The 25,545-nt window shown below is 39.3% G+C and overlaps 1 protein-coding gene across 2 annotated transcripts in view; it reads left to right on the top strand.

The window, feature by feature from the left end:
- Positions 1–10,238: 10,238 nt before the first annotated feature.
- The window catches only part of slc24a4b (solute carrier family 24 member 4b), a 49,069-nt gene continuing 33,762 nt past the window's right edge, over positions 10,239–25,545 (top strand). Inside the window, exons 1-2 of one of the 2 annotated variants that reach the window (XM_058379470.1) lie at positions 10,239–10,833; positions 20,877–20,987. In XM_058379470.1, coding sequence (XP_058235453.1) covers positions 10,671–10,833; positions 20,877–20,987 — 274 coding nt within the window. In that variant the 5' untranslated portion in view covers positions 10,239–10,670. The remainder of the gene's footprint in view (positions 10,834–20,876; positions 20,988–25,545) is intronic. The other variant, XM_058379471.1, reaches the window with a different exon arrangement.

A 25,545-nucleotide genomic window follows, 5' to 3' on the forward strand; every position in this document is an offset into this window, starting at 1 on the left:
GAAAACTCAAACCAGCCTATCTGGCAATGCCACAGTCAGGGTCACAGAGATACACTATAGATAGTGTCACATTTTTCTCCCCATTCTGATGCTTGATGTGAACATTAACTGAAGCTGTTGAGCTGTTTCCACATTATTTTATGCATTGTGCTACTGATGGGGGAAAAAAAAAAAACTATGAGTGTTCCTATTAAAATAGACAATGTGTACAGTGCAAATACATTTAGGTAGGTTGCTAAGTTAGCAGTTAATTCGTTAGCTAACTAAATGAACTATTAGACAAAACTAATATTAAGCTGCTTTTAGAAAATTCTCAAAGCTAAACGTAATGGCATTCTACTGAAAAATAAAGATGTCAGCAGACAACTAAAACGTGAAGCATGTGGTAGAAGAAAAACAGGAAACAGTGCTGTGGTCCTCCAGGAGGAATACTACTTGTCAGAATTTCATTACGATCCATATTTATTGATTGTGTGTAGTTTGTGGTCACAGTGGACTTGAAGGGAACACTACCTGTGAACACTTTAAGGCATTTACCTCCCTATGTTAGCTGAACAACTGTTAATCACCCCTAATGGAGCATTTCGACAAACTACCCATCATTAGCAGTGAGGTGAACCCTCCTGAACCGATTCTGATCAGCCAATGAGAGAGCTGTGTACGCCAGGCAGCATAGTAGATAACTTACTGTGCAGAACTGAAACAGAAATCCATTGCCATCATCTCTAGGAGATTCCCATTGTCTTATTTCTTGGCAGGTAGTATTGTACGAAGCATCAAATGTCATATATTCAGTATATATACAATATCCTCTGAAAGTACTGGAACAGCAAAGCCAATTCTTTAATATTTGGGTTTGAGATCAAACAATGAATATGAGACTTAAAAAATTCAGCATTCATTTACTGATATTTACATCTAGATGTGTTAAGCAACTTGGAGCATAGCACCCATCTTTTTAAATGATCAAAAAATATTGGAACACATCAGAGCTCTTGGTCTTCTGCTATTGCAGAAAGGATTATCAGCATTTACATTATTTAGAAATAGAAATAGCCTTTATTCATGTCACATATACATTACAGCACAGTGAAATTCTTTCTTTGCATATCCCATCCCTGGAGGTTGGGGTCAGAGCACAGGGTCAGCCATGATACAGCGCCCCTGGAGCAGAGAGGGTTAAGGGCCTTGCTCAAGGGCCCAACAGAGGCAACTTGGCAGTGCTGGGGTTTGACCCAGAGCCTTAACCACCCAAAGTGTCCAGTGTCATCCAGATGAGGATGAGTGTCCACTGTCCAGAGTCACCCAAATGATGATGAGGTTCCCTTCTGAGCCTGGTTCCTCTCAAGGTTTCTTCTCAGGGAGTTTTTCCTCACCACCGTCGCCTCAGGCTTGCTCATTAGGGATCAAATAGTAACTTTAAACTTTATAATTGTTTTCTCTATGTTTCTATACTACTGTTAAGCTGCTTTGAGACAATGTCCAAAGTCTAAAATGCAATGCAAATAAATTGAATTGAATCGAGTTATTCAAAAGGTCTGCCCTGTTAGATTGATTGTTTAAATAATTAGTAGCTCTGAATGTCTGCTCTTGGATTAAGCCCAGGGTTTTGACTGTGATGATTGCGTTTGCTGTTTTAAAAGAATAAACCTACATGAAGGCCAGGGAGCTGTCTACTGGAGAAAAGCAAGTCATTCTGGAGCTGAAGAAAGAGGGGGAAATCGATCAGGGCCATTACACAAGCATTGGGCATAGACGGTGCAATGATTTGGAATGTCCTCACAAAGAAAGAAACTATTGATGTACTAATAACCAGACCGAACAGGTTGGCCAAGGAAAACATCAGCAGTTGATGACGAATGAGGAAAACAAAAATCAGCCACAGAAGTTCAGTCATTATTAGCAGCAATGGTTTGCTGTCTTTTTGTGTATTCGAGAAAACACCTTCCCTTTGGTATTTCTTTTAACGATGTAATAGAGTGTATTTTGCCATCATTTTTTCAGTCATTGTGATATCAGTCAAAATGATGGTATTGTAATAACCCTACCCAACCACACTCTGTACTCCCATTGTCCTTCTTTTTCCTTGTTACTAACTGGTGCTCGGTTTGTGTGACTGCTTTTATTTTTTCCGGTGTGTTTGTCAGTGTGTGTGTGTGTGTGCTGATTAAGATGAGCTATTTTCCGCTCTCAGGTGTAATATTGTTTTGCATTTTAGAAGAATTATCCTGTAAAGGCTTTTCTATAATTCACATTTATATATAATTATCTTTCCCTTTCCTTGAAACAGCATAGAACACTGTGTCTTCCCACTTCCTGTGACAGAGACACAAAAAAATCAGTTTGATGTGAGATCTGGGCTTTCATTTGGATAATTGACTGGGACAGCCAGAAACTGTCCATCAGCTAATCCTCTTAGCCTTCATAATGCTGACTGCGGAGCTGAGCTATAACAGAGGCAGCAGCTGTAGGCTCAAAACGGAGATACAACTAGAGAAATCATGGACGCTGAGGTCAAACCCGTTGACCCAGGTGTGCCAGATATTATGACAAGAGATATTAGGATTTTATTGTTTAATGACTGTAACAGATCCTAGTTTATGGTCAGCTGTGTTTCAAGTCATGTCACATTATACACAATGCACTGTATTCTAAATCCATATGCTATAAACTTAACTATCCCTGTATGTCAGTCTTGTAACCCTGACATGCATGGGAGACTCTGCAGAATTGGTTTGCACACATCGGTCAGAGTGGAGTTGCCATATCCTGGCCTAGGTGTCTATTATTAGGAGTGTATTAGCAGCAAAATAGTTAATATATTGACAGCGTATGCCACATGCAATTTAAGTCCGTACCAAGTAGTCAATGCATCTTCACTTAGTTTTTGGGCCATGTTTATGCTGATCAAGTACTAAGTGCTTGGGCAGCATATGCAAGTACTGCTGCAGATCAGAGAAAATAAATACACTGTTCACTGACTGCTGGGGTAAAGAAATTCTCCTTTGCTGGCCCATAATTGTGTAGGTCATGCATAGCTGAATAAAACACAACCAGGACTAATAATACTAACAAGCTAACAAACCAACCTGTTTGTGATTTATCAAAGATTGTGAGAGCTGGGGAAGCTGGGTTTGCCCAGATTGTCAGGAACGCTAACAGGTGCTACATGTAAGAGTGCAGTCAGGGGTCTTGCTTAAGGGCCCAACAGTGGCTGCTTGAAAGTGCTGGGGCTTTAACTCCAGTCTTTCAGTCAATGACGCAGAGCCTTAACCACTTGAGCTACCACCACCATCTGAGCTCCTGAATCATTGTTTTCAGCTCATTGTCTAGCGGGCATCTGGCTGAGTAGAGACTATTGCTCTCACCATGGGCACACTATGCTAAACAGATAGCTCCATATTGTGTATAAGTAGTCCATCATGAACTGAAGACAGAAGAAAGGAAAAGAAAGTATGATGCAGATCTGATTTAGTGCAAATACTGCAGAATAATTCCCTATGCAACTTTGTGGGAAGGTCTTGCTATATGTGTACACAAGAAGGTTTCCAGGTAACCCTGCTGGTTAGGAGGCATGAAATAGAACTGCAAATGGTATTTCATACGCTTAACTAACCTCTTTGCTTCTTGTATATTACAAATCATAGTTTTCCTCAAAGGCAGCAGATGAGCAGATCTCCGAGTGTTTGAGGTCAGAGCTTGATGTAATTCATCTTCTTTGCCCGCTCGTCCGAGCTCCTGCTTACTCAGAGCGATTTATTTTCCCTATGAAGCTTGTCAGGTTGGGGGAAATAAACTCAGAGGAATTCTCTGTCAGCACACAACATCTGCTTTTTTAGGAAATAACCTTTGCGGTCTGTCCTGATGAGCCTCTGTGGAAGGCAAGATCAAAAGGTTATTCTTCTCTGTTTTGTCTTTTTTCTTTTATCTCAGTGTCTATCACCCTCTCTCCCCTTCTCCGACAACGAAATAATGGATCTATTTTAGTGTTACTTATTTCCAGTTTCCATTCCCTGGATAGTGGTCCTTCACGGTCAAATATCTTCATGATGCATAAAGACTATGTAGTAAAGCATGTAACACTATAAATAGATAACACTATCTCTCTCTCTCTCTCTCTCTCTCATTCTCACACTCAGGATGAAGATTTTGTCATGATATCACAAATGACATCATTAGTCTTCCCTCATGCTTTCAACTTCCATGCAACTGCCTTCCAGTGAAGAGATTTATGGAATTATCCTTGCAGAGGACACTTATACAATAAATTCATCTACAATAAGGAACCTAAGAAGACAGCCTTTATGCCAAGAAGCTGCCCTTATCATGCTTTCTGAATGAAAGATTTTAGCTCATATATTAGGTGCCAGAGCAGTTCATCACCTCATCATTCAAGGGTCCTGGGTATAATCCTGAACTTGAGCTACTGGCCTACCTGTGTGGAGGTTCTTTGCATGTTCGTTCCACATCCATGTGGATTTAATTCCAGATTTTGATTGAATGTGTGTACATGGTAATTTTATATGTTTAAAATTGTCATTGTTTTAGAAAGAATCATGCTTTTTAGCTATTTATAGGAATATTTAATATTCTATGCAATATTAGTATTCTATACACACTGTATTGTTTACGTTCTATTATATTCTTGTTCATCCTTTCTCCCTAGACTTTTTTTCTTATATTTTTTTGTATGTTTATTATACTTTTTTTTAATATTTTTATTATATGTAAGTATATCCTTAGCTCATTGTTGGTTCTGTTCATTTTTTGCCCTGTGGGATGAGTAACTAAGGAAAAATATTGCACTACATTACATCATATGTATGATGAATTCATGATATGTATGAAGAACTTTGACCCTTGAACATTTTTGTGGAATTTTCTGTTAGTTCTGTAGTTTCTGTTATCACTTATCCTATTATAGTAAATATATACATTCAATCCGTTATTAGCCCTTCTGTTTGTATGTTGCAAGTTAATAAGACAAAAAATAAACACAGGTTGACAGTTTACAGAGAAACTGGAAAGCACAAAGTACTGTGTACTGAAAATATACTGACTGTGACACCTAAGACTCCTTCCACTAATGCGAAATCAGTATAATAAACAGGAAGGATTTGATTCTATATTCTTCTTTGTTGACAATCTGTTTATTATTAGAATTAGATTATGTAAAGTGTTCTCTGAAAGTACTGCCAGAGCTGCTGTTACAGAAAATTAATCAACACCTTTGAGAATTCAAACAGTCGCTGGAATGGAAATTTCATTTGGGTCAGTTTTCAGTCCAGTGAAAGAGTCAGTAAATATGGACAGAACGGTATAAACAGATTAATACAAGCAACGCTGTTCATAAGTGTGGCTGGCATCTTGGCTCTAAAAGTCATGACCCTGATCACGTCTTGCTGACTTATTTCTCTATCACACAAAATATATGTGCAGTGAAATGCCATGCCACAGGATTAGACTGCCCAGGCCTAGAAACCTGGCAAATGTGCTCGGACTAGTGCCAGGAAGAGCTTAACCAGCTTTAGCTATAGTGCTACTCCCCCTGCTGCAGATCAGAGAGGAGCGACACACTGTTCACTGACTGCTGGGGTCAACCAGCGTGAAAAAATTGTCCTTTGCTGACCCATATCTCTAGAGTTCAGGCCATAAATCAGAAGAACGAGTGCACGGTCAGGTGCCTTCAGCATGCTGAGGCTCTGCCTGTCTCCTGGAGAGAGAATTGTTCACTCAAGCTATTGACACTTCTTCAAACTCTCACAGGTGACAAATATCTGCTAGATGGATTTAGGCCAATGAAAAAGTCAGCATCTGTCTGATACTCTGCATGATGTGCCATGCTAGAAAAAAAAAAACAATACAGAAACAGCTTCTCGGTAGAGCAATGCTTCATGTATAATTCAATGTTAATCTCTGCTGTAACACTACAATTTAACCTTCTGAATAGCTTCTATTAAGATTGAATGGAAGGGTTTAGAAAAAGTAACTGCCTTTACTTAAAACCATTACAGCTGATTCTTTCTCAGGAACCGTAAAGCTATTACACATATCTGAACTTACTGAAAGACAGATAAGCAGCACCATTTCTACATCCTAATTTTCACATTTTCAAGCCTGTAAGCATGTCATATATCTACCAAATAACAATTACGGTAAAACCCATGGCAACTAATGTATATTTAAATCAATTGAATTAGACATTAAGCCCATAGGACACTAAGAATGGATATGACTGATACTATAGTATTCATTTCAATCATAGAAAATCATACTGAAGTCACTGTTTAGTGACATACACTTACCAAATAATTTTAAGAACCCATAAACATCCCATTATTCATGCAATTATTTGATCAGCCAATCATGAAGCAGCTGTGCAATGCAGAAATTCATGCCGATACAGCCCTACAGCTTCAGGTATTGATCATATCAAACATAAAAATGGGCAAAAAAATGTGATCTCTATGATTCTGACCATGGCATGATTGTTGGTGGCAGATAGGCCGGTTTAAATATTTCAATATCTCCTGGGATATTCACAACACTCTCTAGAAGTTACACATGGGGTGAGTGACAGTTCTGTTGGTGGAAATGCCTTGTTAATGAGAAAGGAAAGTCAGTGGAAAATAGGCATACTGGTTTGAGCTGACAGGAAGACTATAGTAAGTGTAATAATTTCTCTTTTAAACTGTGGTGAGCATCTCAAAACAAACAAAACATCAAGTCATGGCTACTACTGTGAGCCAAGAACAGGAATCTGAGCCTATCATGGGCACAGACTCACCCAAACTGGACAGTTGAAGACTGAAAATGACCAGGTGATGTTTTTCTAATCTTCAGCTGCCCCGTTTGTTTTGGGTGCCCATGATAGCCTCAGATTCCTGTTCTTGGCTGAAAGAAGTTGAACCTAATTTGGTCTTCTGCCGTTGTCGCCAATTCACCTCAAGGTTTGATGTTTTTGTGTGTTCTGACATCCTGACAGCCGAGATCCTGCCAATCCTGTCAGCCAAGAACACGAATCTGAGGCTACAGTGGGCACAGGATCACCACAACTGGACAGTTGAAGCATGCGATGCTTTTTTAATGTTCAAATGTCCAGATTCAGATTATTATGCCACAAGATTGTTAGATTGCAGGCTCAAAATATTAAGTCATGGCCAAAACTAACGTCGTCGCAGAGACTCTGTACTTTCAGTTAAACAAGAGAACTCAAGAACTCTTTGTAGTTTGATTGGACAACATATGCTTAGTCTACCCTCTTAGTCTTTATTATATAATCTCCCCCAAATATGTTTAGAAAAAATAATAATTGTAGAAAAAAGAAATGAACCTTGTTAATGTTTATTACCCCTGCTGTTGTGTTTCACCTGCACCTCAATCACGTCCTGCCCTTCCTCTCATTTGAGTTTAAACTGTTAGGTTTATGTTAGGAAAATCTGCCACTGGTGTGAACTTTCTGGTGTGAAATCACTCATGGCCATGGCCTTAATGCCCAGGTGTGTGTGCTGTGTAATTGAATGGTACTTAAGAGCGTGATTTTCCATTAGTGAAAATGTCATTAACATTTAATTGAACAGGGCGAGAAATTAAAAGTTCAACAATGGGAATTGACTTCATTATGGCCAAAGTGGTGTATTAATATAGAGCTTTAATAGGGATGGCCGCTGTACACTGTGCTGGTGTGAGATAAAAACCCAGTGGACACAAAAACAGGACACATACGGTTCAAGAAATTCCTTTTTTTTGTGGTAACGGATGACTTGCGCGTTTAATGCAGAATTGAATGCATTATAAAATTGTGAAATAACATAAATAGTGAACAGTCGTTGATTTATAAAGACACTTCATAACGACATAGTCGGCATATAGCAACGATTTTATTAAGGATGCTTAAAAATGATCTCAATGACTGATCATAAAGACTGATCTCTCAGTCTATGCATATTGTTACCTGCTTACCAGCCATTAATGGTCATCGCCATGGTGTGATTTCTCTCATTAAAAAGCACTTGTTTCACACACACACACACACACTTCAACCTGTCTCGATGGATAAAATAATTGCACCACGCTGTAGCTGTATATGAAATGACAGCTCTCTGATGTCCTGACTGTGACAGCATGTGTGTATGTGTGTCCTGCGTTTGACCTTGGTCTTCCATCCTGTCATTTCTTCCACAGCCTTTCTGTTCTGAGTGAAGTATACAGTGTATACTATTATGCTGATTGTTTAATTATTACACAGCAACGTACACAGCAAATCATCCAGTTACATAATTACACTCCAGATGCTTATTTATTTATTTATTTATTTATTTATTTGTTGGTTGGTTGGTTTTTAGTTTGTGATCTAAGAACACACCAGATTGATATACATCCTGTGCTATTATTTTTTTTATTTACACTATCCTAAATGTAGCTATGCCATTTTTTGGTGTATTTCTGATAGTAGTTTTGGGTGGTTAATTACTAGCCTTGCATAAGTTACACTATATTGCCAAAAGTTTTGGGAAACCCCCCTTCTAAATCATCGAATTCAGGTGTTCCAGTCACTTCCATGGCCACAGGTGTATAAAATCAAGCACCTAGGGATGTAGACTGCTTCTACAAACATTTGTGAAAGAATGGGTGGCTCTCAGGAGATCAGTGAATTCAAGTGTGGTACGGTGATAGGCTGCCACCTGTGCAATACGTCCATTTGTGAAATTTCCTCACTACTAAATATTCCAAGGTCAGTGGTAGTGGTATTATAACAAAGTGGAAGCAATCGGAAACAACAGCAACTCAGTCACAAAGTGGTAGGCCACGTAAAATCACAGAGCAGGGTCAGCGCATGCTGAGGAGCACAGTGCATAGAAGTTGCCATCTTTCTGCAGAGTCAATAGCTACAGACATCTAAACTTCATGTGACCTTCAGATTAACTGTAGAACAGTGCGTAGAGAGCTTCCTGAAATATGTTTTCATGGCCAAGCAGCTTACATCACCAACTGCAATGCAAAGCGTGGGATGCAGTGGTGTAAAGCTTGCTGTTACTGGAGATGTATTTTCTGGAGTGACGAATCACGCTTCTCTGTCTGGCAATCTGACGCACGAGTCTGGGTTTGGCAGTTGCCAGGAGATTGGTACTTGCCTGCCAGCATTAAGCCAAGTGTAAAGTGTGGTGGAGGGGGGATTATGGTATGGGGTTGTTTTTCAGGGATTGGGCTTGGGCTGCAAGGGTGGGCCAACTCCATATTAAACCATACAAATTAAGAACAGGATGTCATTAAAGCTCATGTGCATGTAAAGGCAGATGTCCCAAATTTTTTGGCAATATAGTGTATATAGAGATTTACCATAAAAATGAAACATAAGAATAAGAAGAAGCATTTACTGAGATCCTAATGGGTGGGTTTCTTATAAGCCCTCAAAATTCAAATCCTTAAAAACTTTGAGGATTCACAAGAAAAGGTCCTGGGTTCGAACAGCCAGGGGCCTTTCTGTGTGGGGTTTGCATGTTCTCCCTGTGCCTGCATGGGTTTACTCCGGGTTTCCTCCCACTGCCCAAAAACATGTACATTAGTTCGATTGGTAATTCTAAATTGCCCATGTGAGTGTGTGGTTGTCTATCTATATGTGTGGCCCTGTGATGGACTGGCAACCTGTCCAGGGTGTACCCCTGCCTTTAGCCCAATGTATGCTGGCATAGGCTCCAGCAGATCCCCGTGACCCTAAATAGGAATAAAGCGGGTATAGACAATGGATGGATAGTGTGTGTATGTGGTACATCAAGGATGAATTTTTCCCACTTTGTACCTAGTGTTACACCCGGGATACCAAAAGTGACTGAATGATAATTTGCACACTGCTATACTTGAGGCTATAAACTTCTTCTTAGTAACATTAACCTTAATCTTGATCAGAGCTAAAATAAATAAGCCAAATTGTCTAGATTGTTCATCTGGTTGGAGTATGAGGAACTATGTTTAGTTTTAGTCCAAATCTTGCTTTCAGTGACACTGTTGAATCCGAGTGTAATGCTGTTGTTCCTTGTGCTCCTGCACCCTCACTTAACGTAATAAACGCATCTGAGTGGTGAGGGCAAGTAGACTTGAGCATGCTGGAAACCAGTATAAAAACGCATTTATGCTGCTGTGAGTGATGGAAAGAACATCGTCGCATAGTTCGACTCATTTAAACGATTCACTTTACAGAATCGAATCAGATGAAGTAAGTCTGAACTGGGCATCGCTACTGGGCATCGCTGCTGGACCGAAGGCGGGCAGTGCGTTACTTTTTCATCTTGCGGATGAGTTCGAGTGGGTGGGATTACCACACAGTCACGCCTACTACCCTCTACATACCGACCAATTAAACTAGATGAAAGCAGCTCCGGTTTCCAATTAAGACTAGCGCGGGGGCGCGCGCGCGGGCACGTCTGTGGGACTGCACGCCGCTTTGAGAGCCAGAAAGAAAAGGCGAACTCGAGGAACGTGCACGTGAGCAAACAGCGCGCACATGCATTTATATCTGCATCGGTACGATTTATGAAGTACAGTAATCTGCAGCATTGGGGACGGAAATGCTGCATTGATTCGAAACACCGGCTCTTAGCGGGTGCATGTGCCAAGAGAGAGAGAGAGAGGAAGAGAGAGAGATAGAGAGAAAACGCCGCATCTGAAATGAAATGAGGAACGAATTGGAGCAGAGAGACAACATGAAGAAGAAATGCGCCATCGCGAAGATCTTCAAAGTTCGTAAGAGGCGGGAGCTGCTGTGCGCGCAGGCGGGTTTGCTGTGCAGCCTTCTGCTGGGGGTTTGGGCCATGTCGGAGCTCCTCACCCAGGCAGGTGAGTCCATAATCACCTCCGGGCAGATGGAGGTGATGGTGCTGCTGCAACACACACACACACACACACACACACACACACACAGATGATCTGGTTCTTGGATATTCTGCAGGGAAGTGATACCACTGCTGCACACACACACACACACACACACAACTGATTTAAAGAGCTCCATCCTGCAGTGCAGTTTACATGACGAACCCGCGATGTTTTGCATCAGTTCCTGTCAGATCGCACACATAATGTTGCAGATGCAATTCAAGGACGAGGCATGCATGCATCCTTTTTATTCCATAACATGCTCCTTACACGCATTCACACACTGATCCGGATGGCAACGTGAAATAACATCAGTCCTCAGTATGTCACTGTGATTAAAGGTGCTGCTCATTTTTGGAAAGGTGTTTCCTAGTCCTAGTCTGTGTAATGCACAATTTCTTTTATTGTGTTTTCTATACTAAGATATTATTTACCTCATTGATTATGCAATTACCCATTTGAAGGAATCAGATAAACTGTCCTAATGAGCCATTTCAATCACACATCTGATACTGATCAATTAATGTAGAGAGATCAGTCTGAAATGTAGTCTAATTAGTATATTATGTACTCACACTGTCCACTTTATTAGGAACACCTCTACACCTGCACATTCATGCAGTTGTTTAATCAGCCAATCATGTGGAAGCAAAGCAATGACAAACAAAAACCATGCAGATACAGGACAAGAGCTTCAGGTCATATTTACATTCATTATCAAACATCAGAAAATAATTGTCTGTGACTTTGATCATGGCTTGATCATGGATGTAGGTACCAGATAGGCTGGTCTGAGTATTTGATCTGCTGATCTCCTGGGGATTTTTTTCACACACACACACACACACACACACAACAGTCTATGGAGTTTACTCAGAATGTTTCAAAAAACATGTGAGCGAAGGTGTCTGCTAGCTGAAGCACGGTGTGGATGAGACCAGATGAATTTGAGCTGACAGGAAGTTTACAGTAACTCGAATGAGCACTTTTTACAACTGTGTAGAGCTGAAAAGCATCTCAGAAAACATTAAACCCCGAGGCTGATTAGCTACAGCGGCAGAAGATCAGGTTCCACTTTTGTCAGCTACACATTTTCTTCCTTATGATGTTTGATGTAAACATTAACTGAAACTCTTTCACCTGTATCTGCATGATTTTATGCATCATGCTTCAGCCACATGACTTAATTAAGTGCATGAATGTTCAGGTGTCCATGTGTTCCTAATAAAATGGATGCTGATTGTATGTTGATATTCACCACACACTTATTTAGTTTGAGTAAAGATGTATAAATATGATTGCTTTTGTATATAAAGTGTTATTCAAGCGATCATTGACTGAAATTAACAGCCCAAAGTGTGCCAAGAAAACATTCTCCACACTGTTACCCCACCTCCATCAGTCTGGACTGTTCACACAGGGCAGGGTGGGTCCATGAATTCATTCTGATGGTGCCAAATTCTGACCCTACCATCTGTGTGCCTCGGGACACTGTCCAGTTTTGGTGAACCATGCCACTGACGTTCTGAAATGCTTTTCTGTTCAACACTGATGTACAGAGTGATTATCTGAGTTACTCTAGCTTTTCTGTCAGTTCAAACAAGTCTGGCCATTCTCCATTGACCGCTCTCATCAACAAGGTTAAGTTGTCTTTATTTGTCACATATACATTACTGCATAGTGAAATTCTTTCTTCGCATATACCATCCTTAGGGGATGGGGTCAGAGCATAGGGTCAGCCATGATGCAGCGCCCCTGGAACTGGGGGGTCGGGGGCCTAGTGGCAACTTGGCAGTGCCGGGGCTTGAACCCCGAACCAGAGCCTTAACCACTTGAGCTACCACCACCCCAAGAAGCGGGTGCCCTAAAAAGCGGTCCTTCGAGCCGAATGTTTCTGTCCACAGACCTGTGGACACAGACCAGGTGTTTCTGTCCACAGGTCTGAGTCTCACTGAATGTTTGTTTAGAGGCTGTTGTGTGTGAAATCCCCATGAGATCAGCGGTTATAAAAAATTCTCAAACCATCTGGCACCAATCACACCATGCTCAAAATCACTGAGATCACATTTCTCGCCATTCGGATGGTTGAGGTGAATATTACCTGAATCTTTGGGCCCATATCTACATGATTTATATACATCTCACTACTGCCACATGATTTGCTGATTAGTTAATTGTGTGAACAAGTAGATGTAAAGGTGTTCCTAATAAAGTGCTCAGGATAGAGTACCTTTCTGTCAGACAGCATAATTATAGCGAGTGCTATCTATCTTGAGCTCAGTATTGTTTAAATGAGAGTCAGCAAATCTTAGTACACCTAAAAATGCCAGATTTTAGATACTCAGAGCTTTAACACTTGTGACATATAGAATGATGAATCAGGACAGAGTTTTTCATGGGGTTAAATCCACCTGGCATTTGTCACCTGCCACAGTGAAAGAGTGTCAATAGCTGGAGTCAACAATCCTCTCTTAGACAGAGCTTCAGGATGCTGATGGCACCTGGCACGCGCTCTCCAGGCACCCTGCACTTGTTTCCATGATTTATTGTCTGAACTCTGGAGATATGGGTCAGTGCAGGATGTTTTCTTCATGCTTGAGGACTTCACTATGAGTCTTGTCGCAGTGTGTGAGAACAGTAGAGCTGCACAGCATAATCTCCTAGTATTGAATTACCTCCTGCAGCATCGCATGATCACCTACACTGCAGGAACATGCCGATTATCATCCTGGACGTTCAACATACGCAGCATTGCTCTAGTAGATGCTTAAATGCATCATAGTTGGACGTGCACTAGTCTCCAGAGCTGTCCTGTGCAGTGTTTTGGAGCAATTTAGCATCTTATGAGGTTATGAAAAACAGTTCTTAACATAGCTCTCCACACTGGAGCTGGTAAAAAAAATCCAAGAAATATATTGTTAGTAGTTGTTTGTTTTTTTTGTTTTTTTCATTCTGCCACAGATTGAGCTTTTTTTAGTATCTTATTATTAAAAATATCCATTTTTAGTTTATTGTCTTCTGTTGTTCTTATTCTCTGTGTTGATATGGAACTAGTGGCTGTAGATGGAGAATTATTTTGCTAAACTTCTACAGGCATTGACTTGTTTGAAAATGACTATTTTGAAACAGTGGCACAAAAAAAATCCATTTTTAGGTTTTTTATTTAAACATATTTTATAAATCTGTTAAATAAATGAATAATACAGAAGTGGAGATTGTAAGGTCTTGTCATGAGCACATTTGTAAATCAAGTCATGTCAGGAGACCCCTATTTCAGTAACCCATCCTTTAACATAAATCTCTCAAGTTGAGGTTGTAAATTTTATAAAGCATGTCTCGTTAAAAATACAGCAAGCAAATTGTATCATACCACGGTGCTGTTGAATTCTCGATTCTGATTGGTCAGAAGGTGTTGATGAGCACTGACAGTAGTATCTGCTACAACATAAATCACAGCCTTATATTAATGTAATGTGATTGTTTCTGTAGTAAAACTATAGATAATTGATTGGCAGATGCTCTACATAAATATGTTTCATGATATTTGATATAGTGTAGTTTTCAGTGAGGAGATTATTTATTTGATTTATTATTTTCCAGTGGCAGCTCTTTGAAACATGAGGAAAAGATTTTACTTAAGTTTCATGATGCAGGAAATTCTGTTGTACAGAGAAATTTTTGCTATAATAAATTTTTTTTTGTATATCTAATTAACAAAAAAGAGGAGACCGGTGAGGGGATTATTTACAGCTGCTGTACTGTAACTAATGTAATGTTTCATGGACGTTCCTCAACACTAAACATCGCTCTAAATGGCTTAATAGATGGCTAACCTTCTTAATAGATACAAATTGTTGGCAAATTGCTGTTAATAAAGCACTTCATGACATGCTTTTACCGGAAAATAGTCCTCTGTGTGGTGGTAACAGATGTCAGGCCCCACTACACCACCCAGATATTGAACATTGTTCTATAACGGCATGCCCCATCATGTTTTATTGCTTGCATTATAGATAATTAGCTTTTAATCTACAAATGCAGGTCTTGCAGTACCTGAGAAAGGGTTGGGTTGGGGGTGTGTCCAATTTGCATATTCATAGAACAAATATGGGGCCTTTTAAAGCAGGATTTGGGTGATGTTAATGTGCCTTAATTTATCGACAGCCTTCAGCTCTTCATTCGGAATCGTTTGGCATTTTGTCAGATGTGAGAGGAGAGATCAGAAACCAGTGAATCTGTCATTTCCTTTGTTATGCTTTTAAGCAACATTACGCAGTGATACTATTATTGTTATACTCTGTCAAATACACACATGCACAAACACACAGATACAGACATTAAAAGTTGATGCTGCGTATTCTGCATTGTCCAACAAAAAGTCACTGAAACATTGAATGATTTTAAGGAGACGAGTGACCGCATTCTTACACACAGCCATTCTTTATTCATTCATTGATTCATTCACTAACTACTTTATCTTGGTCAGGGTCACATTGGATCCAGAGCCTATACTTGGAACACTGGGCATAAAGCTGGAGTACAATTTAAATGGGATGCCAATCCACTGCACCATGCACACACATACTTTCTCTTTCTCACACACACACACACATACTTTCACATACATTCACACCTTGGGGCAATTTAGCATAGCACATCCATCGACTGGCATGTTTTTGGGAGGTGAGGGGAAAACTGAAGCACCCTGAGGAAACCCAGGCTGATACTGGGAGTAACCTGAGGTCAGGATCGAATCAGAGACCCTGGAGCTGTCAAACGGGAACATCATGCTGACCGCTGCCATTGTGTACACTGCATAAAATTATATTCTTTACTTTTCTTTCACTCTGTTTGTTACATGACATTTCTTTACTATTAGAAAAGTTTACTATAATCAGACGGTCCATGGCTCATGAGCAGAAGTGTCTGAGGCTGCTTTAACTGGATTCAAGATGCTAATGTAGCAAACCAAGAAGAGGAAATGATTTCTTACAGTTTTTGGCATTATGCAAAGTTTTCTTAATTGTTAGACGCATGCTCTGATGTGTATTACCTTCTAATATTTGTCTTAAGCAAGGGTTATCAAGTAGAAAGGGTTGATACAAGACTCACTAACTTTTGATGATTGGATTACTATACAAAGGCTAATGAAAACCTAATGTAACTTTCTTTTTGTTTTAGGATAGGCAAAATCTTTGTTTTAACTAATAGATGATTAAAATTAGAATAAACAAGAAAAAGTTCATTCAAAGTTTTTTATGGCAAATCAGCTACAAAATATTGTTACTTCTCTGATATTGGATTGCTATTTCCTTTTAAAATTAGCCTTCTGCTTGACTAGTAATGGCTAGAATGTAGGAATTGCTAGTCTCTGAGGTGATTCTCATCGTATGTTTGATTTATATGTCAGTCCTTGGATGATTTTTGCAAGCTAATGATATATAATACAACCTCTGACAGTCATAACATTGTGTAAATTTGCTAAGAAACAGAAAAATGCTACCTTATTTTGCTAACGTTGTGCAACGTAGCCAGCTAATGGTGGCCAACACTCTCAATACATTGGCAACTATAGGTATTAATAATCATTCCAAAGGATTTTCTTCTCTTTATAGAAACATTTGACAATCTTAAATTGTTGTATGCTGTGCTGAATTGCAATGAGTGTTCACAGTTAGTGTTTAGCTAACCAGCTAGTTAGCATTCTGTCCTTTCCGGCAAACTGAGGCTATTGATGCAAGATGAAGCTTGACATAATTTCTCCTTTCACAGAAGCTCTAAACTCATCATAGTCATCTGTAAGCCAAAGAACCAGTCAGGGAAAGAAGGGGCTGTGTAGATTATGATAAAACAACATTATACAGCATATTAGATCACAGTGAGAATGTTGAATTTCGCATGAGGAAGTGTGGGGTGTAAATCTAAACCTCAGTAATGGTTGTCTTTTTGTGTAATGGTGGCATGATGAAAGGCTCTGTGGGTGTGTTGGTGCACCTCAGCTCTTATGATTGCACTCATAATAATCTGAATGCGAGAGATCAGAGGGGGAAAAAAAAAACGAGCACACCCTGTCCATCAACTATTCCTCTCACTCTCCCTCTCCATTTCCCTGCCACAGCCGAGTCCTGCCGAGTCTGAATCTTCCTGTTTGTATCTGGCTAAAGGTAATAACCCTAATTCACCTCTCCAATGATGGCCAGTTGATGGACACAGTGTGTGCACAGCTAAATTGAGGGGGATTGTTGAACGGCATATTTCTGCCTCACGCACATCCCTTTTCTACTGACGAAGCCAATGTGTGTTCGCTTCTTCAGCAGTTATGATATTTTTGGGAATTTCTATTTCACAATGTAATTAGATATGACCTTCAGTGTAGAAATAAGTCCTTCTTGGAGAATCCGAAGTAAAATATTTTAATGAGACATTGCTATAGACCAGTGATTCTCAAAGTGGGGTCTGTGAAGCAAAACCTCAAGGGCTGTGATTTATTTTATTTTATTTTATTATTGTGTAGAAAGCAGAACCCATCATTTACAAAGTTACAGTGTTTATTCCTGAGTTCTTATAGTTATTAACCCCTTTAAGTGGGTTTTCAATGTGATTGGGCTAAGTCAAAACTTTAATAACTCTAAAGACCTCTTCGAAGAAACTCTTAGACCTCAATATCGCCTTGAACCTAGCATGCTCAGATGATGGAAATGTTTTAAAAAAGGCTCTAATAAATAGCCAGAACATTGTTTTTTCTTAAAAAACCCTTAAATGCAGGGCACAGTCTAAACATCATCAGAACTAGAACACTGTTATAAAGCTTTCATTTATTTTCCTACCATAACTACTGTCGCAGCTGTTGTGGATCATTCGAGAGCACTGTAGTATGAAAATCTATACATTAAAATGATTAATCCTAGTATCTAGATCAAGTGGAACAATTAGTTTTTTTCATGCAGCACTAATTCCATGCAGAATGCAGGACACAAGCTAATCTTTAGTGCTTTATTCTGTGTGTAGCTACATGAGTTAAATTTGACCTTCCCATTCAGTTTATTGTTCAAATAAAAGATCTACACTGTTCACATCTTTGTCTCTTTCTTTAGGAGGTGCTTTAATGAACCATGGGTTGTTGCCATGGCAATGAAATGAAGCCTGCACAGTTCAGTAGGGTTTTTTTTTTTTTGGAAAGAGAGAGGGGTTTAGTGCATATATTCGGCTGCTTGCTAACATTGTCGCAAAAACGAATGAAAGGTCATGGCACAGACATCGGTGGTGACTGGCGTTTGTCCTTGTGTCCGTGTTGACCGGATAGCTGTTTGCTGTATCAGTCATCTTGTTCGGGACAGGTCTCTGAGGTAGACCTGTGCCACTGGATATTCGTCCATATGGTCCTTGAAAATGAAAGATGTGGAATGTGATAGTGTTTCATAAGCTGCTAGCATAATCCATATTCACTTCTCTTTTAATCTGTTTGGCTTTATACTGCTGGCTTCACTTTTTTTTTCTTTTTACTACTCCATTTTCATCCATCAGGTTATCTAGTGTAAGTATAAAAGTAGTTTTACTAGCAAGACTAAACTGGGGTACAATATGACCCAGTTCACACTTCAAAATCTCCTCCATCAGTTCTATATCATATAAAAAGGTTGTAATCTTGATTTGTGTCTCAACGAAGTTTAATTCATTTCTGAAGCATTTACTTTTTGGCAACCTTCAAAAAAAAAAAAAAAACCCCTTATTCAACAGATGACCTCGTGCATGTACCTGAAGAAGTTGTTTTTGGCATATGATGAACCGAATACAGGCTAAGTTGCGCAAAATCTGTTTAAAAATTGTCAACTCACGTTGCCTTCGTCATGTGTTGAAGAGCTATGTGATTTTTCGGGTGTATTTTTGTTGACAGATTGGTGGCGTCAGTGCTCTGTTCTGTTTTTAGCCCAAGCCTGGTGGCACGACTTCCTGTGAGGAGCCTTGACATGGAAGGCTTGGCTTGAGTCAGTTCTTTGTAAGCAGCCATACAGTTTGCAAAGGCTTCGTATTGGTAATTGGGTGGCTGGAACGGTTTATCTGCATTTACATTATTTCTTATAAGGAAAATTCGTCTCGCAGTACAAACTTTCGACCTTCAGAACGAATTAAAATCGTATGCCGAGGCTCCACTGTGTTTGGGACTGAATATTAAATTCCCAATCACTAAACAGCCTGAATGTATGAAGTGAATAAATAGGGTGAGTTGAGTCATGGCTGCACATGCCATCTTGCTCAAAACTTGCCATGGATGCATTATGCATAGCTTTTATTTATCAGACCTGGCTTTCACCTACAAGTGGCTTATGAGTTGTTCTAAGCAGGACAACAGAATCACTGCCACAATAATTTATTTAAACAATCATTAATATTGCTGCTTTACGGCAACCTGAATAATGTTTTATACTAATAGCAGTTCGTTTGGCTCAGGATTTTGGCTGCAGCAGTGCAAGTACACCAATAAATGAGTAAGTGCAAATGAATGACCTGCCATTCACAAATGTAACCACATGCTGTTGTAATGCCTAAATGAAATAAATCTACATATTGTTTCTTGTAAAAGTGAAAATTGTGATCAGACTTGTTAGCCAGGCAAATGTTGTGTTATTATTTCAAGGGTTTCATCGGAGTTCATTAGTTTTCTTTCAACTACCAAAAACATACCAATATTTCCTCTCTCAGGCTGAATGTATGTGTCACCAGTACAGGTCTCTAAACTTGTACTATACTGATAGCTTCTCTTTTTTCTTTTTACTGCACCATTTTGATGCATCTTTATTGATTTTTATCCATCTATATCTATCTGTAGTATCCAATATACATATACCACTTTTACACTTTTAAAACCCCTCGTTTTAGAAGTATACAAAATAATCCCATTTTTATATTATACCAAAATATAATATGATCTTGATTTGTTTCTCAATGTGGTTTGAGTCAAGAACTATATTCTCTTTTGTGTCTGTCTGGGTTCATCGGTTTTCGATGAATTGCCTCCCCAGAGTTCATCGGTTTTCGATGAATTGTCTCCCCATGGTGTGAATGTGCCTGGCTAGCTTGCCTCAGTCTCATGCTCTAGGATCATTCTTACCCTTGATCAAAACCTTAATTAAACTCTTAATTATCATCCAGCACTTGATGGTACGCGACTTCCTGTGCCATATTATATTTCATTATCTTATGATGGACAAAAAGAGTAAACTTGTGGTGTTCTTGTAGGAACAGGGAAGCAGAAACTGGTTAAAGACAGTGTTGATTGCATCCCGTTTTGGGGTTAAGTGAGTAATTCTGTGTATTTAATTTCTGCTGTGTATTTACCATTAGCCAAATAGGTGCCTGAGGAAATAAATGACTGCGCACACACTTCCCAAAGTACTATAACGGCTGCTCTTTATACTATAAGGAATCTGAAAGTGTATTCCCATTTCCTTTCCTTATATATGTCTAAGATAGCATTTCTGAGAATATTTGGTCTTGTCATTATTGCACATGACTGAAATGGAAAAAGAAAATGGCCGTATGTGAACATTTACTTCTCATTTGTTCAAAAAAAATCATCATGGCAGAAGTTTTCTGGCATTTGCTCTTTCTCCAGTTTTAAATTCTGCTACAAGCCAGCTAGTCAGGTGTTGAGAGTAATTATTTATTTCACTAACCTAATAGCCAAAGATTTTCAAGTTATTACAGTTAAAATAATTTTTAATGGGAGAATTGTAGGACATGCATGTTACTCCTAGGGTAACAAGGTCTGTCTAGGATACGTCTATTAACTCCTGCCCTTTAAACACAATCTTGCTAGAATGTAATGAGCCATCAGATAAAAACGATGGAAATGATGATTTTTTTTTTATTTTTAGGTCATGTCTGTTCATTTTTCCACGTTGATGTAATTTAAAATGGCAGTTTACTTAATGTGTATTTTTTGTGTTACGATTTAAAGCTCAATACTGTGACACATGCTGACCAACATTTCCATTTGTCTTCAGGTCACGGCATGATCGTAGACGGAGGGATAAACGTTGACGCCCACTGGAGCAGGAAACTGATGGCTTTGGCGCAAAACAACGAGACTCTGGAGAAGAACTGTACTGAGCCAGGTAAGAGAGGACACCTTTGTCATCATCACAGTCCTATACAGGAGACGCAAGATCTTGGAGACGTGAAGCCCTTCATTGAGTCTCAGCATTGCTGGTGTTTCCATCTCTTTGTGGTATAAAAATAACTTGTGGACTCCATTAACTTCTCAGTCTCTCCCGAAAAGTGCCAGCTGACGAGATTACACAATCAGAATCTTGTCTGCGCTCACTCAGGATTACCTGCACTCTTTCCTTCGGGTCATCCTCATGTGCTTTTTTCCTGCTGTGCGGCGCCTGCCTTTGATGTACAGATAATATGGCTTAAATCATATCGCTCTTAATGGCTAGCTCAAGAGAGAAAGCTGATTTTCCAGTAATAGGCTGCTGCAGTGCTGACTTGCATATCTCCATCCCACACACAGCGTCTTTCTTTATTACGTCCAACACCTTCAGGCCGATTCATTGCAGCATTTCATTTTTAACAATGAGTTTTTGAATTCGAATCTTTTAAGTAATTAAAAATTGACAGCCGTTGCCGATAGCGTTTTATTGTCATCTGAGGTATTAACGTTGTTCAATTAAAAGTCTGATTATGGCATTTTTGCACATCAGTGAATTGTGAGGCATGGGCTATTCTTCCCCCCATCCCTAATCTTGTGGCTTGACTGGTTCTTAGACCAATTCACAGACATTGGGGGATTCAAGGGCTTGAGGGGTGGGGGGATTCATGATACATACCCACCTCAAGTCCATTCAAGAAGCTTTTATTGTCTTTTCAGCCGTATATATCTGATGCGGTACATAGTGATGTGAAACAACAATCCTCAAGGATCATGGTGCTATATAAAACACACAGCTGAGAGGTATGCAGACTTGTGTAGACAGTTGCAAAACAGGGGGGTGGGTTGGGATTTCACATACAAGTCAGGGACGGTTGCAAGACTTGAATGGTTGCAGGACTGCGGACGCTTGCAGGACTGGGGGCGCTTGCAAGACGGTGGACAGTTGCAAGACTGGAGATGGTGCACCCACACCGGCCCTTTCTGGATAAGATTGGACACCCCTAGTTTAGACTACATAGTCTACATCAGAGACTTTCATAAAGAAATGTATGGGGTTATGAGAAACATGTTCATTAATTTGGTAGCATTCTTTCACATATCACACTGAGAGGAAAACAAACTCTACCCCATCAGCTCTAATATTCACACACGCCTCCGGTTATCTAGTAAATTTGCTGTGCTTGTAAACAAAGCTGAAAAACTGATCCAGTTTCATCTTGATACATTAATTCTTATTTCCCATTGAACAAAACAATGCTATCATTTCATAACGTCGCATAGACATGTTTAGCTATCAGACAGATTATGAACTGTTTACTGAAAAAAATCTTTTTAAATAGCTTTATTTTATACATTTTTATACACAGTCATCCTATATTCATACCACCGTATTCATCAATAACTGTATCGGTTCATATGCTTTCATATAGTCAGATTTTGTCTCTTTCATTTTTCACTCCATGACTTTCACCACCTTATTTTATTGCTTTTCCTTTGCTACTCTACTTTGCACAGCCATTTTATCTTACTTTTTTTTCTTATTCTATTCCAGTTTATTTCATTGCATTGTTTTCTGTCTCAATTTTTAATAATTCCTCATTTGATGCTACTTTTAATTGATTTAAAAAAAAAATGGAATGGACAGTCATTAAAGGAATTTTACTGCATGTCATGAATTTGAAAGGAAAAATAAAATCAGAAATTATGACCAATTCTTTAGTTTTTGCTCTATGCTAAAGACGTTTGGACTTGAGATCAGCAGATGAATAGAAGCTGATGGATCAAAATTTTAGCTTTCATTTCTAAATGTCTTAAATGAATACATGGGCGCTTTTATTTGAACCCACACATTGGTTTAAATGATCAAAAATATTGGAACATGTGACTGACGGTTGCTTGTTGTTGCACAGCTTGTTTAAATGGTCCCTTGGTCTGAGCCTGGTTTTGACTGTGAAGGCTGTATTTGCTGTTTAAAAGGATAAACCATCATAAAGACCCAGAGAGCTGTCTACCTCCTGGTGGTCCAGTGGCAGTATCCCGTGCTCTCCTTGCCACGGCCCAGGTTCGATTCCCAGGCAGGGCGCTAACCCAGCCACTGAAGAGTTAACTCTCAGTGTCGGTCCCAAACCCGGATTAGATAGGAGGGTTGTCAGGAAGTGCATCCGGCGTAAAACCTGTGCCAGATCGAAACATGTGGATCAAATGATCTGCTGGGGCTACCTCCAAACAGGGAGCAGCCGAAAAAACAATAACAAAGACCAGAGAGCTGTCTATAGGCGAAAAGCAAACCATTCTAAAGTTGAGGAACGTGAAGATCTGGAACGTTCCCCAAAACTGGACAGTCAAAGATTGGGAAAAAGATCACACATCATACACAACAGTGTGTTGCTTTGTGAAATTTTATATACTTTTATAACTGCATTTCTGTGAGGCTGCTTTACAATGTCCATTGTTAATAGTGCTATATAAGCAACCAACCAAATAATGTTAGTATTTCTGTCAGCGATAAGTATTTTGAATTGTGGCTCTGATCTTCGTCAATGTTTATCTTGCGTTATTGAACAGATGACTCTACATTGCCACTGTGATATGAGTTAAGCTGGTATAAATCCCAGATTCCACACTTTATAGATCACACAGTCTGTGTATGTGTTTGATATACAACTTGTGTGTGTGTGTGTGTGGCATTATGTAAAGTTTTGTTTGCTGGCTTGCGCCATGTTTTTTGCTCGCTCCTTAATGGTTATAAACAAAGCCAGACTTTCTGAGATCTCAGCAGTGTGCCGGTTATGTGGGGATGTCATGCTGTTTGTTTGCTATTCATGCAAGTTTTCTGACCTCATTACATAAAAGATCTGAGCATCATTTTTTATAAAACCCATGGATTTGTTAAAAAGTGGGTTGTTTATTTGCTATAAGTTTACATTAGACTGAAAGAGAAATAGATGTCCCTGTGGGCTGTTTTTTTTTTTTTTTTTTTGACAGTCCCTGTTTCTGTCTATCTGTCTGTCTGTCTCTCTAAGGATGTCTTCTCCAACTCTGACGTTCTCTGTCTGTATGACTGACTGGCTTTTTCTCTGTGTATCTTTGACTGTCTGTCTGCGTGCGTGTCAGCCTATTTATTTACTTACTATTAACTTGCTTATTTTTGTCTGTCTTCCCAACTGTCTGTCTGTTTCTCAGACTGTCCATCTCACTGTGTTTGTCTCTCTCTCTCTGTCTCTGCCTGTTTTGTATCCATTTCTATCTCTCTCTGTCAGTCTTTGTCTGTCTCTTTCTGCCTGTCTCTGTTTCTGTTTGTCTTTTTCTGTCTATCTCTGCCTGTCTGTCTGTTTCTATCTGTTGGTCTCTGTATCTGTTTCTATCTGTCTGTCTCTTTGTCTGTCTCTGTTTCTGTCTGTTTCTATCTGTCGGTCTCTTTGTCTGTGTCTCTGTTTCTGTCTGTTTCTATCTGTTTGTCTCTGTGTCTGTTTCTATCTGTCTGTCTCTGTCTGTCTCTGTTTGTATCTGTCTCTCTTTCTGTCTGTCTCTGTTTCTATTTGTCATTGTCTGTTTCTATCTCTGTCTGTCTGTCTCTTTCTGTCTGTTCCTGTCTTTGTCTCAGTCTCTCTCTTTCTGAGTGTTTGTCTTTCTGCCCAATGCAAGTGTTTTTCTTCCCGTACATGTCTGTCTGTGTGTACTTCTGTCTTGCTATTTTATTGAGTTTATCTGACGTGCAAAGTGAAATATGTGAAAGATGTTCAGAAAAATGTTCATGCAAATATTTTTATAATAGGAGTCAAAGCAATTTAAGAACATGTATTTTTTCTATATATATTCTATATGTTCTCAAGTTTGACTCGGAGATTATATAACTCCTAGGATCTTAAATCTTGAGCTGAATTAGCCACATTTCATGCCTGCTTAACTGTCAATTAAAAGTTAAACCCAGATCATAATCAGTGAGGCTGAGTCAGGGTTGTGCACGTTCACTGCGAACTTTAAAATCCCTCGTCAATCAAGACTTGCGCTCAATTGTAGCTTACAGCAAAGAGAAATCACATGTAACACTTTCCTCTGCGTCAGAGCAGGAAGCTTTGTGAATTCTTACAAAGGCTACGGTATTTCTTATTGAAATAAATAAATGACACAGCTGCAACAAATTGCTTAGGATCATAATGTCGTGTAGCCTATTTATCTGGCATTCACTATTTAGACTGAAGATGATGTTAGATGTTTTTCATGTATGCTTGCGTTCATCTTTACATCTTGTACTGAAACGCTAGTTAAATTAGAATATGCCAAAATAATTTCATCTATATTTTTTGATCAATAATGAAGGGAAGACTTTTATTACATCATATTTTAGTTAGTGGTTTATGGAAAAGCATTCCAAGAAATCGTTCACTAAATGGCGAATATGTATTTTAAATAAAAGAAAAATTACCAAAAAGATTCAGGATTTAAATGCAGTATTCACTAATATACTTTTGAATATGAATGAGCCTGTATCCTCCACAAACCAGGCTAATATTAGC

This window comes from Hemibagrus wyckioides, linkage group LG25 (assembly GCF_019097595.1).
Source record: "Hemibagrus wyckioides isolate EC202008001 linkage group LG25, SWU_Hwy_1.0, whole genome shotgun sequence".
NCBI lineage: Eukaryota > Metazoa > Chordata > Actinopteri > Siluriformes > Bagridae > Hemibagrus > Hemibagrus wyckioides.